The following is a 13967-nucleotide window of genomic DNA, read 5'->3' on the forward strand; positions in this document are numbered from 1 at the left end:
TCTTATCTTAGTAGAAAATGCTAAAACCTGTAAATCTTGAAATTGTGTAATTCTGTACTGTTTTATGTACAGGGGAAGGACTTTGTGAACCTCCCCTATAAAGGCCTTGTAAAATGTGAAACAACTCAGTGTGTGTATCGTACTCACATGGTGCATACACTCCTTGCAAGTAAAACTGTATACATGAAGTAATGCTCTGTGTTCTTCTTGTGTTGAAAGGTGTAGCTTTGCAGTGCTTGTGTTGGGGAGAATTTCCATAACACCCATGATGACCTTAGAGTTAAAATCAGAGGATCACCACATTTATAAGAAATTGTCTTCTAGATGTGAATCTATGGAACAAGATAATTGCAATTCATTTATTCTTGAAATATGTATTCTCACCCATGGCAAAGCTAACAATAAATAAATAAATAAATAGAGCTGTATTGGTTCGATTGTACAGCAACTAGGTTATAGCAGAGTCAAAATATTATTTTTTGACAGTGCAGAAGTATCAGCAGCTGCAATACAAATACCCACAAGACCTCCAGTGATTAAACACAAGATTGTGAGATTCTGTGAATCATGTCCTGACAGAGAGAGAGAAAAAGAGGAGAGGGAGGAAATCGGGGCAACTATAAATAGCATCTTAGTGATGAGGGAGAGAGAAGATGCCACAGAGACTGAGAGGATGGAAAGGTGAAAAACAGACAAGGAAAGGAAACTGCACCTTCACGAGTGTGCTGTTCACAACCCAGAATTATTATTTATTACTAATTTATTTATTACTCAAACAACTGAAGTCATAAACAACCAATGCATACGCAACACAGCCAAGAACATAATGAGAATAATAAACCCCACATGTACACAGGTAGTTTTTGGCTCTTTCAACAGGCAACCCATTGCATTTACAAGCTGAAAAACAAACTAAAAATAATTAAAAGAAATTAAGAATCACCTCCCAGCCATTGCGCAAACAGCTGTCATAAAGCAAACAGGGTGCAGCCTAGTGCCACATTTCAGATGTCTTTTTTCAGTGGACAGACACTCACTGCCAGAACCTTCTCAATAATAAATACTAAACAGCACTGTGCTTTATTTACACTTTAACACTGAACATCTTTTTGTCTGTATGACAGGGCCTTCATTTATCAGACAGGAAAAAGGGAAAATCAAGTGTAAGGATCAACTTCTAACTTAACTTAAGCAATTTATTATTTTGACTTTTTTATTTTTGGTACACTTTGATTTTTCTGCTGAGAGTTAAATGAACGCAGTACAACTGTCAGATGAGTCGTTGCAGCAAGCATCTATTAGCTTAGCAAGAATAGCAAGCCTGGTTCAATCCAAATGCAATAAAAAACACACCTACTAGTTTTTCAAAAGCTTTTAAATTAACATCGCACCTCTCATCTTTGAATTTGTACAAAGTACAAAGTGTAAGACTAATCTAAAGGAGCAGACCCCCTCTTGTTTGACAGAATCAAGCTAGTCCCACTGTTGCAAGTCTTTCCATTATGCTAAGTTTAGCCAAGCTAGCATCTCCAGACTAGAGTGCATTCAGGTTTTTTGATTTTTTTCCTGACTACATTAAGTCACATTAACATATGCTGATGTTAGACCAAAAACTCTGGATGAAGGTAAAGCTGTACGGTTTGGCAGGCCTTCTAAATTTTATTTCCACATGAAACACGAGTGAACTTTTAAAGGTGTTATGTCTTTGCCGACATTTTAATGCCATATGAATTAATATTTATGTCAATTGTCATTTAAATGGTATGCAGTTTTTTTATTTGCATTTCCCACATTTTGGTACCTGTTATTTAACTTCATGGGAACGCTCTGCTATACTTAGACATAAGGATTAGAGCAAGTTAGCCCAGACAGCAGAGCTAATCATTTTAAACATTTCCAACATGCCAAGCGTTTTGTGCACAAGCTTTCCCGTATAATTATATTCTCTAGGCCTATTTCAAGGCTGCAATACAAGCAGAAAAATGTTGGATAAAGATTTCTCAAAAATGTCAAACTATTAATGAAAAAATAAATCTAAAAAATTATCAGAAGTATTTGATTTTAAGTTAGTTGATCTTGGATTATAGCAGCACAGTAACATAAGTAGTGAGTTTTTCAGACACATAGTAGTTGTAGGCTTTTGCTTGTAGCAATATACAGTACAATGTTAAATCTGCTATTGGTAGTTCTTGTTTTCTTTATAAACACATTTAACTGCTCTACAGGTAAACACTTTGAGAGATCTCAAATAATTCATATAAAGAAAATGTATTTTTAAAAGAAATTCACAGATGATTTTGCAGAAGAAATAATAGTTAACTCAATCAAAAAGAAAATTAACACTGGTTTTCTGATTGATAAATGTAGGCCCAGATGTGTTTCAAGGTACTGAATATAATACATATGTATAATAATAATATTGTTCATAAACTATGGCATATACTTTGTTTATATTGTCTTTAGTGTTCTCTGTCAACAAAACTTAGCTTTCAAAAATTAAATATCTCTGTATAATCTTTTAAAAATATCTTCATCAAAGGGACCAAGAGAAACAAAGAGGGAGCAGAAGAGATATGTTAATAGGTCCAATAACCAATATGGACAGGAGAAAGACAAATTGAGAGAGTTAAGGGATCATCTAGGGGGATAATGTTTTCATAGAGTGGAAAGTGCTACAATACAGTATAGGCATTAATATTTTCTCTCTCCTTCTGGAAACATTCATGTCATAACCCCTGAAACCTTATGTTATTGTTCATATCGTAACTTTACACCCACATTGTCTCTTAGAGGCAGCGGCTCAGCCGCTGTTCAGAGCTACATTATAGAAATAAGTAACACACATCTACCCCTAATATTCAAGACAAATGGAAACAGAAAGAGGATGACATGCAGGGTTATGTTGCCTCATACATCTAATGTTGTATTAACAGTGTTTGAGAGAATAAATAGAAATGTGCAACACAAAAAAGGCAAAAACATTTCTAAAATACTTGCAAAATGTAGACCTGATAATAAATATTTGTAGACCTAATATTAAATACTTATCATCTAAGTAGTTTCTTTGTTCTGTTTTGACACGAGCTTGTTTGATATCTTGAAAAATACTGCAGCACACATTTTGGGAAATGTTCCCACCAACAGCTGGGAAAAAAAGCTACTTTTGCACTGAAAGCCCATTAGCCTATATTTATTTTCATCATGCACTATCAAGATCTTTAAATGTAAGCAGTTACTTCATTTAATATTTTCTACAAAGTGCAATACCATCATCATCATAAGATTTTAAGCCAATTTGTGTCAGCTGCAACAAATCACCATAAATTACAGCTGACATAGTCAACACAAGGAAGAATAAATAAATGAATAAATAGCAAATTATAAACAAATGAACAAAAGAAGGATTAAGAAAATATTTCTCATCTCATCCAGTTAAAATGTGCATGTAACACACAAAACCACCAGCCTGAAATAATTACTCAGTTTGGTAACATCAAACACTCACTTGGCAGTCCAGTCTCCATTTGGTGTGTGTATTAATGTATATCGATCAGTCCATGTAACACAAAGCAGCCTCATACACAGCAAAGATAACACTCTAAATCAACACTTTTTCAACATGGAGCATATTATCTTTAAAAAAAAAAATAACACAGGTATTTTGTACTTGTAAGACCAAAAAGTGCATTCAACAATGCTAAATAAACCTTTTTGATTGCGGTGCCTCATGGGGGATCCATTTACTAGATTTTGTCATTACAAATTTTAAAAGTGAAACACACAGTGACCTATCCTTTCATCTTACTTCTTCAGGGAAGGCTGCAATTCATGAATGAATAAGAGTTAAATAAATTCTTAATGGAAAGAGCTTTGTTCCCCTCTTGCAGCTCATATCTGAGTGTAAATATGAAGTGGTTGCTGTGCTAACAGCATTTCTGACCCCAACATAGAAATCCTTGGTATTTTGCATTTGAGCATCAACTGTGATTAGCTGTATTTTGGTTATTGGTGAGTGTTTGATGACAGCAGGTTAGGTCAGAGCTGTGTTTGTAGCTTTACACAGAGGGCCAACAAGCAGAAACAGTGCATTTTCCTATTTCCTCTTGCGAATGATTGAGAGAAGTTAGCTAGCTAATATGTACTCTGTGATTTCCCATCAGGAGATCAGGAGGAGTTACGGCTCCCAGTCGTCGTCATGATGCTGCGAAGCTATGATGACTACCACTGTGAGGATGGTGCACAGCACAATGGAGGCGATGCCAACAGCCAAGCTGATGAAGGAGAAGTTTCGTGCTTCGCGGGAGGCTATTTCTGCCGTCACCATGTCCCCTCTAGCTATTGCTGTGCGCACCTGAGTGATGGAAGAGAAGAGAATTGAAAACACATGTTGCATAACAAGAAAACGCATGAGTGGGAGCAGCATGGGGTCTGCAACACCATGTATGGATCGATTTCACTGCAGCACAGGCTGCGTGTGCAGAAAGAGGCCACTGCACACAACACTGATGCACTACAACAACAAATACAGCTCAGACCAGTGCATCCACGCCTTGTCAGCTCAGCTTAACTCACAGCCAGCTGAGCAGGCCCAGAGGACAAAATCCATGCTGTCCCGTTGCACTGACAATGGTGCTGTTACGTAATGTGGTCTGTTGAGTGCATGCTGGTCAGCACGGTTTGCCATCACATACATAAACAACAAGCATTGTGGGGTGTAAGGGCCACCAGACTGAGCCTTGACATGTCTAACATTGTGGTCAGCTTAAACTGAACATGAAGCTTAGAGAGTACTGTGTCTTCACATCCAGACAAATAGATGAAAGTGCAACAAAAACAACAGTAATTTTCCCTTGTAGTCTGATCTAAATCATTCTACAGCTTTATTCTGCTGATGACCAGTTGTCTGATTTTTCATTATTTAAAAGCATTTCACTGATCCTAAACAACTTTTAAAATGCTTGTTATTACTGCATTTTACCTCAGTTTCCATCACAGGAATAGTCAAAAGTTTGGACATAACTACCTCTTCACTTTGACTTAGTAGATGTGTCCAAACTTCACTAACTGTGGAGATGCAGTTAAAATGTTGTTAAAAAGAAAATGAGCTCCTGGCACACTTCCATAAACTAGTCTGGAGTAAAGAAACTGGCTTGCAAACTGTCTGTGTGTAACCATATTAGGGTTGGGCGATATGTAAATTTTTTTCAATCGCCTATCGCCAGTCCAGCAAATGGCGATAGGCGATATATTCGCGGACGTGACGTCAGAACTTTTTTGCGCGCTGAACACCTGTTGAAGCAATTTAGAAGACAAAAATTCATTGGACTGAGTTTAAGACAGAAATCTTGTAAATGCAGTTGGCTACTAGGTTAAACGAAAAAAGAAGCCAGAATCTTTTTTGCACCACTGTGGTTATTTATTGTTTTAATGGAAGCGCACATGCTCCCAGCCCAAGGAGTTAATTTTATTTTCTATTGTTTTAGGTTAATCTATTGTTTCATTCACTTGGCCGAGTTTGAAAAATTGAATCACTGTAAAGACCCCATAAATAGGCTACAGTTATAGGTGAAAATAAAGAAGTTGGTCTTTGATTCCCACCATTGTGGTTATTGATTAAATAAACGTAATTAATTTCCGAGTAGCCTACTTCTGTCATTTTTTCTTTCTGTTAAGTTTGAGTAGCCTAAATTGGTGGAGGCAGGTCACAGGCGGGGTGGGAGGTTATGCACGGTCCTTTAGTGTGTGCGCGTGTGCACGAGACTTCTGAAAGAAGGCAGCACCAGGTATGGAGAGAGGCTGGATGATGGAAAAAAAAAAAAAAACTCCCGACACCTGCTGCACGAGCCACAGCGTGCGCCTGCGTTGTAGCTAACTAAACGTGTTGGCTCATGTACATACATACATATATATATCTCTCTTAATATCGCTCTTATATAAACGATCGTCGAATGGCTCAGCCTATCGTCGATGGTCGATACATTCGTTCAATCGCCCAACCCTAAACCATATAGACCAAGAATCATCAACTCTGGTCCTTGAAGGCCACTGTCCTGCTGATTTTAGATGTTTCTCTGCTGTAACACACTTGATTAAAATAAAATAATTATTCAACATCTCGTTAAGCTTTGCACAGGCCTGTTAATTATCCCTTAATATGAATTTGCAGAAAAACATCTAAAACCTGGAGTCCAGTGGCCCTTGAGGACTGGTGCTTTTACTCCCTGGTATATTCTGCCTTACATAAGACTGGAACAAGGAGCAACAGCTGAAGTGGTAGCTAATGTGAAGCATTTGGTTCTCAAAGAACCAAAAAACAAATACAACCAGATGAATAAAGAAATATCTGGAATTTAGTTTGCAATAATTGTAATAACTGTAATCTTGCAATAATTCTTTATTGTTACATAGCACTGTGTCGAAAGGGACATGGTTTTGTGATTGAGATCCTGTTAATTTAGCAAGAACTAATTGATTATTCATACGGTAAGCAGTACTAATCATGTTCCTTCTCTCTGGGTGGAGACAACTGTGCAATCACATAATCATGAATTAATGGTTGCTTTGTCTGAAACTTTTTCTTCTCCAATAATGTGTGTCAACTCATTAGGAAAGACAAAAATCACATCAATCAACCATAAATACTTCTTTTTGCAAAACTGAAAACTTTTTTTTGGATTTTGACACCTCCCATCAGTCTTTATTTCTTTCAAAACGGCCACATTTTAAAAATAATTATGACTGAATGTGTTCAGGTTCCTTCAGAAATTCATGTTTGACTTCTGTTTTTAATGATGACTGGACAGGTGTTTGTCATTTTTAAGAAGTAGGACCAGAGAGTGTGCTCCAACTAGAGGGGTTCACAATTAGCCTCCCTGAAAAAAGGTCTGTTTGGGGGTTCTGAAAAAGAAGGTTCCTTAGATATTCAAACCTCAAACTCAGGAGGAGCATTGTGGTTCGTGAGTCAGTTTCCTCTAGAGGGTGGCTGGGCTCTCCCTTAGAAATAGGGCGAGAAGCTCAGTCATCCAGGAGGGACTATGAGTAGAACCGATGATGCTCCACATCGAGAGGAGCCAGATGAGGTGGCCCAGGCATCTGGTTAGGATGCCTCCTGGATATCTCTTTGGGGAGGTTGTCTGGGCATGTCCCATGGGAGGAGGCCCTGGGGAAGACCCAGAACATGCTGGAGAGACTGTAGCCCCATTTCTACCAACGGGTGCATCCAACAGTTTGTGATTTTTCTTCTTGGCGGTACTTTGTAATGCCATTTTAAACTGAGATTCAATCAGCAAAAAGAAAATATGTTGCCCTGAACACGGAGCCATTCCTGCTTTGTTTTTATGCCAGGTCAGAAGTGAAGTGACAAAAATGAGTCTCGACCCATTCCCACCCCCAACACAAGGTGCTGCGCTGCAATGGAGTCATGCCATTACATGGCTGAGGCATCTATGGCTATCCAGCTGATACTCCGCCTCTCAGGTAAGGTTACGGCTGGCTGTGGAAACGCAACGAGATTACAGTTGACAAACCATATCTGCACCCTAACCATCATGATCCGACCCGCACCTGTTGGTGCATACGAGGCTTATGTTTCTCAGCTGGCCTGGGGATGCCTTGGGATTCACGGGGAAACCTGAAGAATTGACCAAGGAAAGGGAAATCTGGGTCTCTCTGCTTAGTCTGCTGCCCCCGCAACCTAACCCCAGATTAGTGACAGAGAATGAATGGATAGATGAATGAGTGATGGCTGTCTAAAATCACAGTCAATCAGTTCTTAACCAAACCCTATTTTAACTCCTCTGTAGAAATTACTGCATTTCAGAGAAGCCATAGAAGTGAGAAAGTACTGAGATTTAATCAGATTAGGTTAATCTTTTCATGTTTTCCCAAAGATTTTAATGTGAGTTATATAAGTAGAATATACAGGGTCTCACTGTTTTGCATGCTGCGGAATTTTCAGGAAAGAAGGAGCAACAATAAATGACTTAAAAGGTGGCAATTCAAGCAAAGTTCTTAAAAAAGGTGAAATTATGATGATGCAAAACCCACAGATCAAAACGTCATTGAGAAGCATATTCACCTGCACTGCTTTGATGATTGCAATGATGCCCGTTGGCCAGAAGCAGCAGACTGTGGTGAGCACCGCGATCGGAAGATAATCGTGCGGTGGTCGTCGGTCCATCAGAGTGATGCTGGGTGGCATTTGCATGGGGTGAATTTGGCCCGATGGGATCACCGGGTGAGCTCCTCTAGCTGGCATGTAGTGCTGACCCTTAGGGGAGAGAGAGGAGACAGAGACAGATATGATTTTAAAACTGAAATTTTCAATGCACTTTTATCTCTGACACAAGGACATGGTGGCTTGTGTGAAGATAAAGAGCTAGGGAGCCGAGCCTACTGGGATTACAGGAGTTGGAGAATGGACAGAAGTGGGAAAAGACTTTGTTTTCATTTTTGACAGCAGTCTGTCCGATTGGTTTAGATAAAGTTTTATATTCCGGCAGTTGTCTAAGTCAGGGAAGACATCAGAGGAAACTTAATCACACCGCAGAGCCCCTGAAGATAAGCCTTTAAAGCCAAGCTTTAGCTTTTTCTCAGATTTGAATGATTAAAAACTACCTGCAGAGCTGCAACATACCTTCCTTTTCTACTTAATATTCACATCCTCTGACGACAATTATCATTAGCTGAGAGACTGGCGGAGGCATCAGGCTACCTTGCTGCTTTAATCTTCTTTAAATGTGTTGAGATTTTTTATTTTCTTTTTTAATCAATATTGATTTAAGTACAATCAGAGTTCAGAGTCTCTATCCATGAGCTATGCATGTTTAATGCTATCATAAGATGTTAAAATTTTCCAGCAGGCTAACCAAAATGTCGAAAAACCTACAATTATTTCATGAGATTGTAGCTTGGTTCCAAGATAGGCTTGCTGAAGTGGAGATTTAACTTAACAGTGTCCCATTTACATCTTGTGTCTAATTTTGTCACTTTGATTATTAATTTTGGATGTAGTTTTATTTAATTATTTGTAAGCACATTGAGATGTATATTTATAAACTTAGCACAAAAAGTACAGTAATTTGTGTTTGGTCAGTTATTTATTTGTTGTAACAATGCTTCTGGGTAGTAAATCTTATAATGTAGAAAGTTTATTTCCCTTTTAAATGGTACCATATTTGTAAAATTAAGGTAGTCTCTGATAAATCCTGCTCTGTGGGGGCTTGCGTTGTCATCTTGGAGGATTAAGTCCTGGACTGTAGAGGTATGGTTGCAGAATCTCATCTACATATCTCTCTGCATTGAGTTTGCCCCCACTGATGACCAGCCTAGCTTTTCCAGTGAGGGAGATGCTGCCCCACACCATCACACTGCCTTCACCAAAACCTTCTACCCTATCAGTGCAGCAACCAGTATAGCTCTGGCAGAGAAGATTTGGTCTTTTTTAAGGGTGCAACCCACATACTCAACTCTGCTGCTCATCCCACAAATGCATTTTCCTTACAAATGAGGCACAATTTAAAATGGAATTGAACAGCCTTTCAAATCTTGCCAAGAAACACTGTTACAACAAAGAAATGATCAACCAAACACTGATAATCTTACACTTTGTGCTAAGTTCATAAAAAGAAAATAACAAACTGAAATAATTAATGGTGAAAACTGGAGCCTGTAATGATTACAGGCTACACATTTCTATAAACTGTGAGTGGTTCAAACCATGAACACATCCCATTTTTGCTATATGGTTTAAAATGTGAAAACAATTTAAAGACCACCAAGGTAGCCCAGATAGCTTAAACATTATTAAATGTTTAGAAATGGAAACAGACTTTTACCATTTTTTTTTTGTTATAATTCCTGAATAAATTTCCTCTACAAACATAAACATTTGTATAGATTTTAATGACTATCTAATGAATGAACCAATGGGTGTCATAGAGCATGGAAATTAAGGATGAATACATTATTTGATAGGGTGTTTTTTGTAAAAAAAAAAAAAAAAAAAGAAAACAACCTAAACATGATTAATCAAGATCACATTGTAGTTATTTTCCCTACATTTAGCAAACATACATAAAAAAAACCAAGATCTGATCAAAAGTGTAAGACAACATGGGTAGGAAGGAAATTTTGCCAGAGATTTCCATTCTGCAGCAACCTGATGTCATTCCTGTGAAATCATTCAAAGCAGTCTTGTCTCTGACTCACCGATGCCATGGGGTAGATAGGTACGTAAGCCGTGCAGGGCTGCAGTTGTAGGGGGTACCCGGGGTGGATGTATCCCACAGGAGGGTGTGGCATGGTACCTCCAGGGGTCTGGGTCTGGGTCTGGATCGTGTAGCCCTGAGGAGCCCCAGGTGTCCCCATCGGGTTGCAGTGGAATTGAGTTTCTTGGAGGTATCCCTCAGAGCCTGGGGGAGGAGGTGGAGGAGGGTAGTTGGGTTGGGTGCCGGGTGCAGCTGGCATGTTGGGGTGCTGGGGCACATTGGGGTCTTGTGGGCCCGGTAGATACGGAGGCGGCTGCATTGTCTGACGGCCGGAGTCATCAAGTCCTGAGAGAGGAGGAAGAAGGATATCCGAAAAAGCAGGTAGGAGGGTAATAAAAAATAAAGAAAAAGCAGAGAGCAGGTAATAAAAGGAAAAGATGTAAGTGCGAGGGCATGATATCTAATTCGAGCACTGCCTCACATTTCCCTTCATGTTGAATGTAATGTGTCTTATCTCACTTCTGAGGAGGGTAAACAATTACCTGGACCACAGATAGACTTCAAAAAGCTCCCACAAAGCCTGATATTTTCCAGCCTGCTCAGACTGTGTGCTAATGATGACAGTGATTGACATTTTCACTCCGAACAAAGAAGAAAGGCCTTTTTCATTCTGTTCTCCCTTGACAACTGGATGTATTATCAGTTGGAAATGTGGCATTTCAACCATGGAGAACCTCATCTTGATCATCCATCTGCTTTTTATGCTTACACCTCTGCTTCCTTTGTGTTCATCAAACACTGAAAATGACTGATAGGGTGTTGTGTCTTCTCAGCAGGGACAGGACTGAAGTAATATGCTGTGACAGGCACATGAGGAAGGGAGAGAGGAAAAACTGAGACGGATGTTGGAGGAGAAATGGGAATGAAATGTGATGGGACAGAAGAAGAGCTGAGCAGCTGAGTGATGACGACTTGGGCTCGGGGACCGGCTTTATGTAACGGTTGCCAACCTTGTCACAAGCAGGAAGTGGACCGGAAACAGATAGAGGAGAAGGGAGCAAGTTGAAGAAGGAAGGACGCCTTACAAAGGTCATGATGTAGTGAGAAGCTTAGCAATCTTAAGAGAAAGAAAGAGAAACTGTGACATTTGTACTCATTTTAAGAGTTTTCTGGGAATCCAAAATCTATGATAATAGTGGTGGAGTTCTAGAGTAATTCTGACATAAAAACAAGACTTTTGGATAAGCATTTCAAGGAAATAACTCATAAAATATAACCTTGTAAAAGGTTTGGGCCTCTTAAAGTGCCACAGAAAGCTACACAAGGATATGCTGAATAAAATGAAGGGACTAATGCTTTTGGTTCACTCCCTCATTCTGCAAGATGCAGAAAACAAGCTACAACTGTGGTATCCAGAGGAGTTGATGATCAACTGAATGGCTGCAAAACAGGCCCAAATCATCAGCCTTCTGCTGCTGTGTTTGACAGTTAATGCGAGTTTTTTGTACTGATATACCGTGTTTGGTTTTCACCAGTAATGGTGGTGTGTATTATGACAAAACATCTTCATTTTGGTCCAACCTGTCCAAAGAAAATTGGTCCAGAAATTCTGTAGTTTGTTCAGACACAAACTTAAGCATTTCTAACATGCTAATGATGTTTGTACATGTTCAATCATCTTCTAACTGCAGTGTCATGAGCTTTAAAGGACTAGTTGTAGAGTCTGACATTTAGCTCTTTCCTTTTCTTCAGTTTCTCTGAGAATTGTATGATCTAACATTTGGAAGAATTGAGGGACATCCACTCTGTTTTGAATGTTTTCCTCATCTGAAAAATCTTTCTAACTGTGGAATAACAGACTCCAAACTGTTTAGAAATGTCCTTCAGCGATTATTGCTGATGCTGTTCCTCCTTTGCATTGTTTTCCCCACACCTGAATGCTCAAATTGACAAAACAACAAAACATATGCAAATCTTAGGATTTAAATAGGATGAACTTTCTCTTTCATGAGATTATAGCAATATAGTCTTCTTCCAAAATTTTAAGTATTATTTAATTAAACTGGGCTTTTTGTTTATCACTGCCATACAGATTAGAAAATAGGGTTATAAAAGGAAGCAGTATAATTTAGATAATAATCTCATTGAAGTTTTGTTTAGATTCCGTGTTGCACAAGTTAAACTCGGTTCATGTTTCTCCTCCAATTTCTAATTCAGGTTTAATTTAATTATTATTTTATTTGTTATATATCTTTAGTTGTAACACTAAGGAATCAGTGGAATTCATTTTAAAAACTTAAGCTGATCGTGACTGAAATGGCAGATTTTAATGGACGAACCATAAACCCGTATAGTTACTGAACACACAAGTCTTTCAGCTTTATGAAGCAGCACCTGCACACATTTTTAAAGCAGCAGGAAATCCTCAGGTGTAATCAAAGAGGTTAATGCTTATCACTGCGTGCTTGCCAAGCCAAGGCTGTGAAGAGCTTTCTTTACACAAAGCAAAGATACAATAAAGAGCAGGATTAGAAGCTTTTTTATCTGCTGTAACTTATATGTTATAAACATTTATGGATATTTTTTTTGTAGATATGCTTTACAGTAACTCATTCAAACCATCTCTTGGTGGTTCCACCATCATAAAGGGCTGCTGCTGATTTTTTAAATACCAGTGGATGCTGTTGTAGATCTATTGTTTGACTGGGGCCCCACAGATCTGATTAGACAGCAGTCACGTTTGCAGTACAAACTGCAGCCTGCTCTACTGTAAGCTCTCCATTGCTCCTGTGACAGCATCAGCTTGATCTTATCCCTCTTTATTTATTGCAAAGGTGCAGCTCACATCAAGTTTGAGCCCCACCAGTAACGTTAATATAGAAAGATGACAATTATATACATATATATATATATATATATATATATATATATATATATATATGAATAAACACAAAGGCTCGCATAAAGGACACCCACATCAAATAGTCATGAGAGATGTACGTAAGCTGGTGCGTAATGAGGATAATGAGACACATATATGGAGAAAACTGAGTCCCTGAAATTTAACTCAGAACTCCCAGTTCTTTATAAGGAAATATCAGCTTTATGGATGGAAATGGAATAAATATGTTGTAAAATAGTAACAAAATGAGGAAAAAGTCTGACATTGTCAGGTCTAACTGTCCATGGACACATATGCGGCCCTGCGGTGATTTTCACCCCATCAAGCTGCACCCACACAGCGGCGCAATCAAGGATGGAGAGGTTGACAAGGAAGAAGCTCGGAGGGAAGCAAACTGACAAGCAGAACAATTCCGCGAATTAAACAAATAAAGGCATCAACGACACAATTAAAACGCCTCACCGTGTTTTTCAGACGACATGCCTTCTCGATCTTCTGTCCGCCTCCGTTTATCGGATGTTTTTACTCCAGGTGGTGGTAAAAAAAAAAAAAAAAGCCCTCCTCCTTGTCGATGATTCTATTTTATTATTATTCCAAACGTTTACAACCCATCTTCAAGATGTCCTCGTCTTAAATACACCCAGGTTTTATAACGCTTACTAACTTTGGGCGTTTTTTTTTTTGTTTGTTTTTGGTTTCAGCTCAGTCGGAGCGCGCAGGATGATGTTGGGTATCCCTCCTCCTCTCCTCAGCTCTTCTCTCGGTCTGTGTGGCTGGTAGTCTAATAAGGTTTCTCCACTAACACGTCGCTGTACATTGAATTAATGAGACACAAAGCTATCGCTGTCTTAAAGCGA

The 13967-nt window shown here is 38.8% G+C and overlaps 1 protein-coding gene across 1 annotated transcript; it reads right to left on the reverse strand.

Annotated features, from left to right (window-relative positions):
* Positions 1 to 721: 721 nt before the first annotated feature.
* On the reverse strand, positions 722 to 13967 carry prrt1 (proline-rich transmembrane protein 1). The gene is made up of 4 exons (XM_042011880.1): positions 13573 to 13967; positions 10210 to 10553; positions 8078 to 8269; positions 722 to 4351 (listed from the first exon to the last, which is right to left on the reverse strand). The coding sequence occupies exons 1-4, from the start codon at positions 13589 to 13591 to the stop codon at positions 4175 to 4177; spliced, it is 732 nt and encodes a 243-aa protein (XP_041867814.1). The 5' UTR covers positions 13592 to 13967; the 3' UTR covers positions 722 to 4174.

Source organism: Melanotaenia boesemani, chromosome 17 (genome assembly GCF_017639745.1).
Source record: "Melanotaenia boesemani isolate fMelBoe1 chromosome 17, fMelBoe1.pri, whole genome shotgun sequence".
Classification (NCBI taxonomy): Eukaryota; Metazoa; Chordata; class Actinopteri; order Atheriniformes; family Melanotaeniidae; genus Melanotaenia; species Melanotaenia boesemani.

Coding starts and splice junctions, on each gene's coding strand:
- prrt1 (XM_042011880.1), bottom strand. Junction 8,270..10,209: donor CTATCTACCCCATGGCATCG/GTGAGTCAGAGA, acceptor CTCTCCCCTAAG/GGTCAGCACTACATGCCAGC. Junction 4,352..8,077: donor CAATCATCAAAGCAGTGCAG/GTGAATATGCTT, acceptor TCCATCACTCAG/GTGCGCACAGCAATAGCTAG.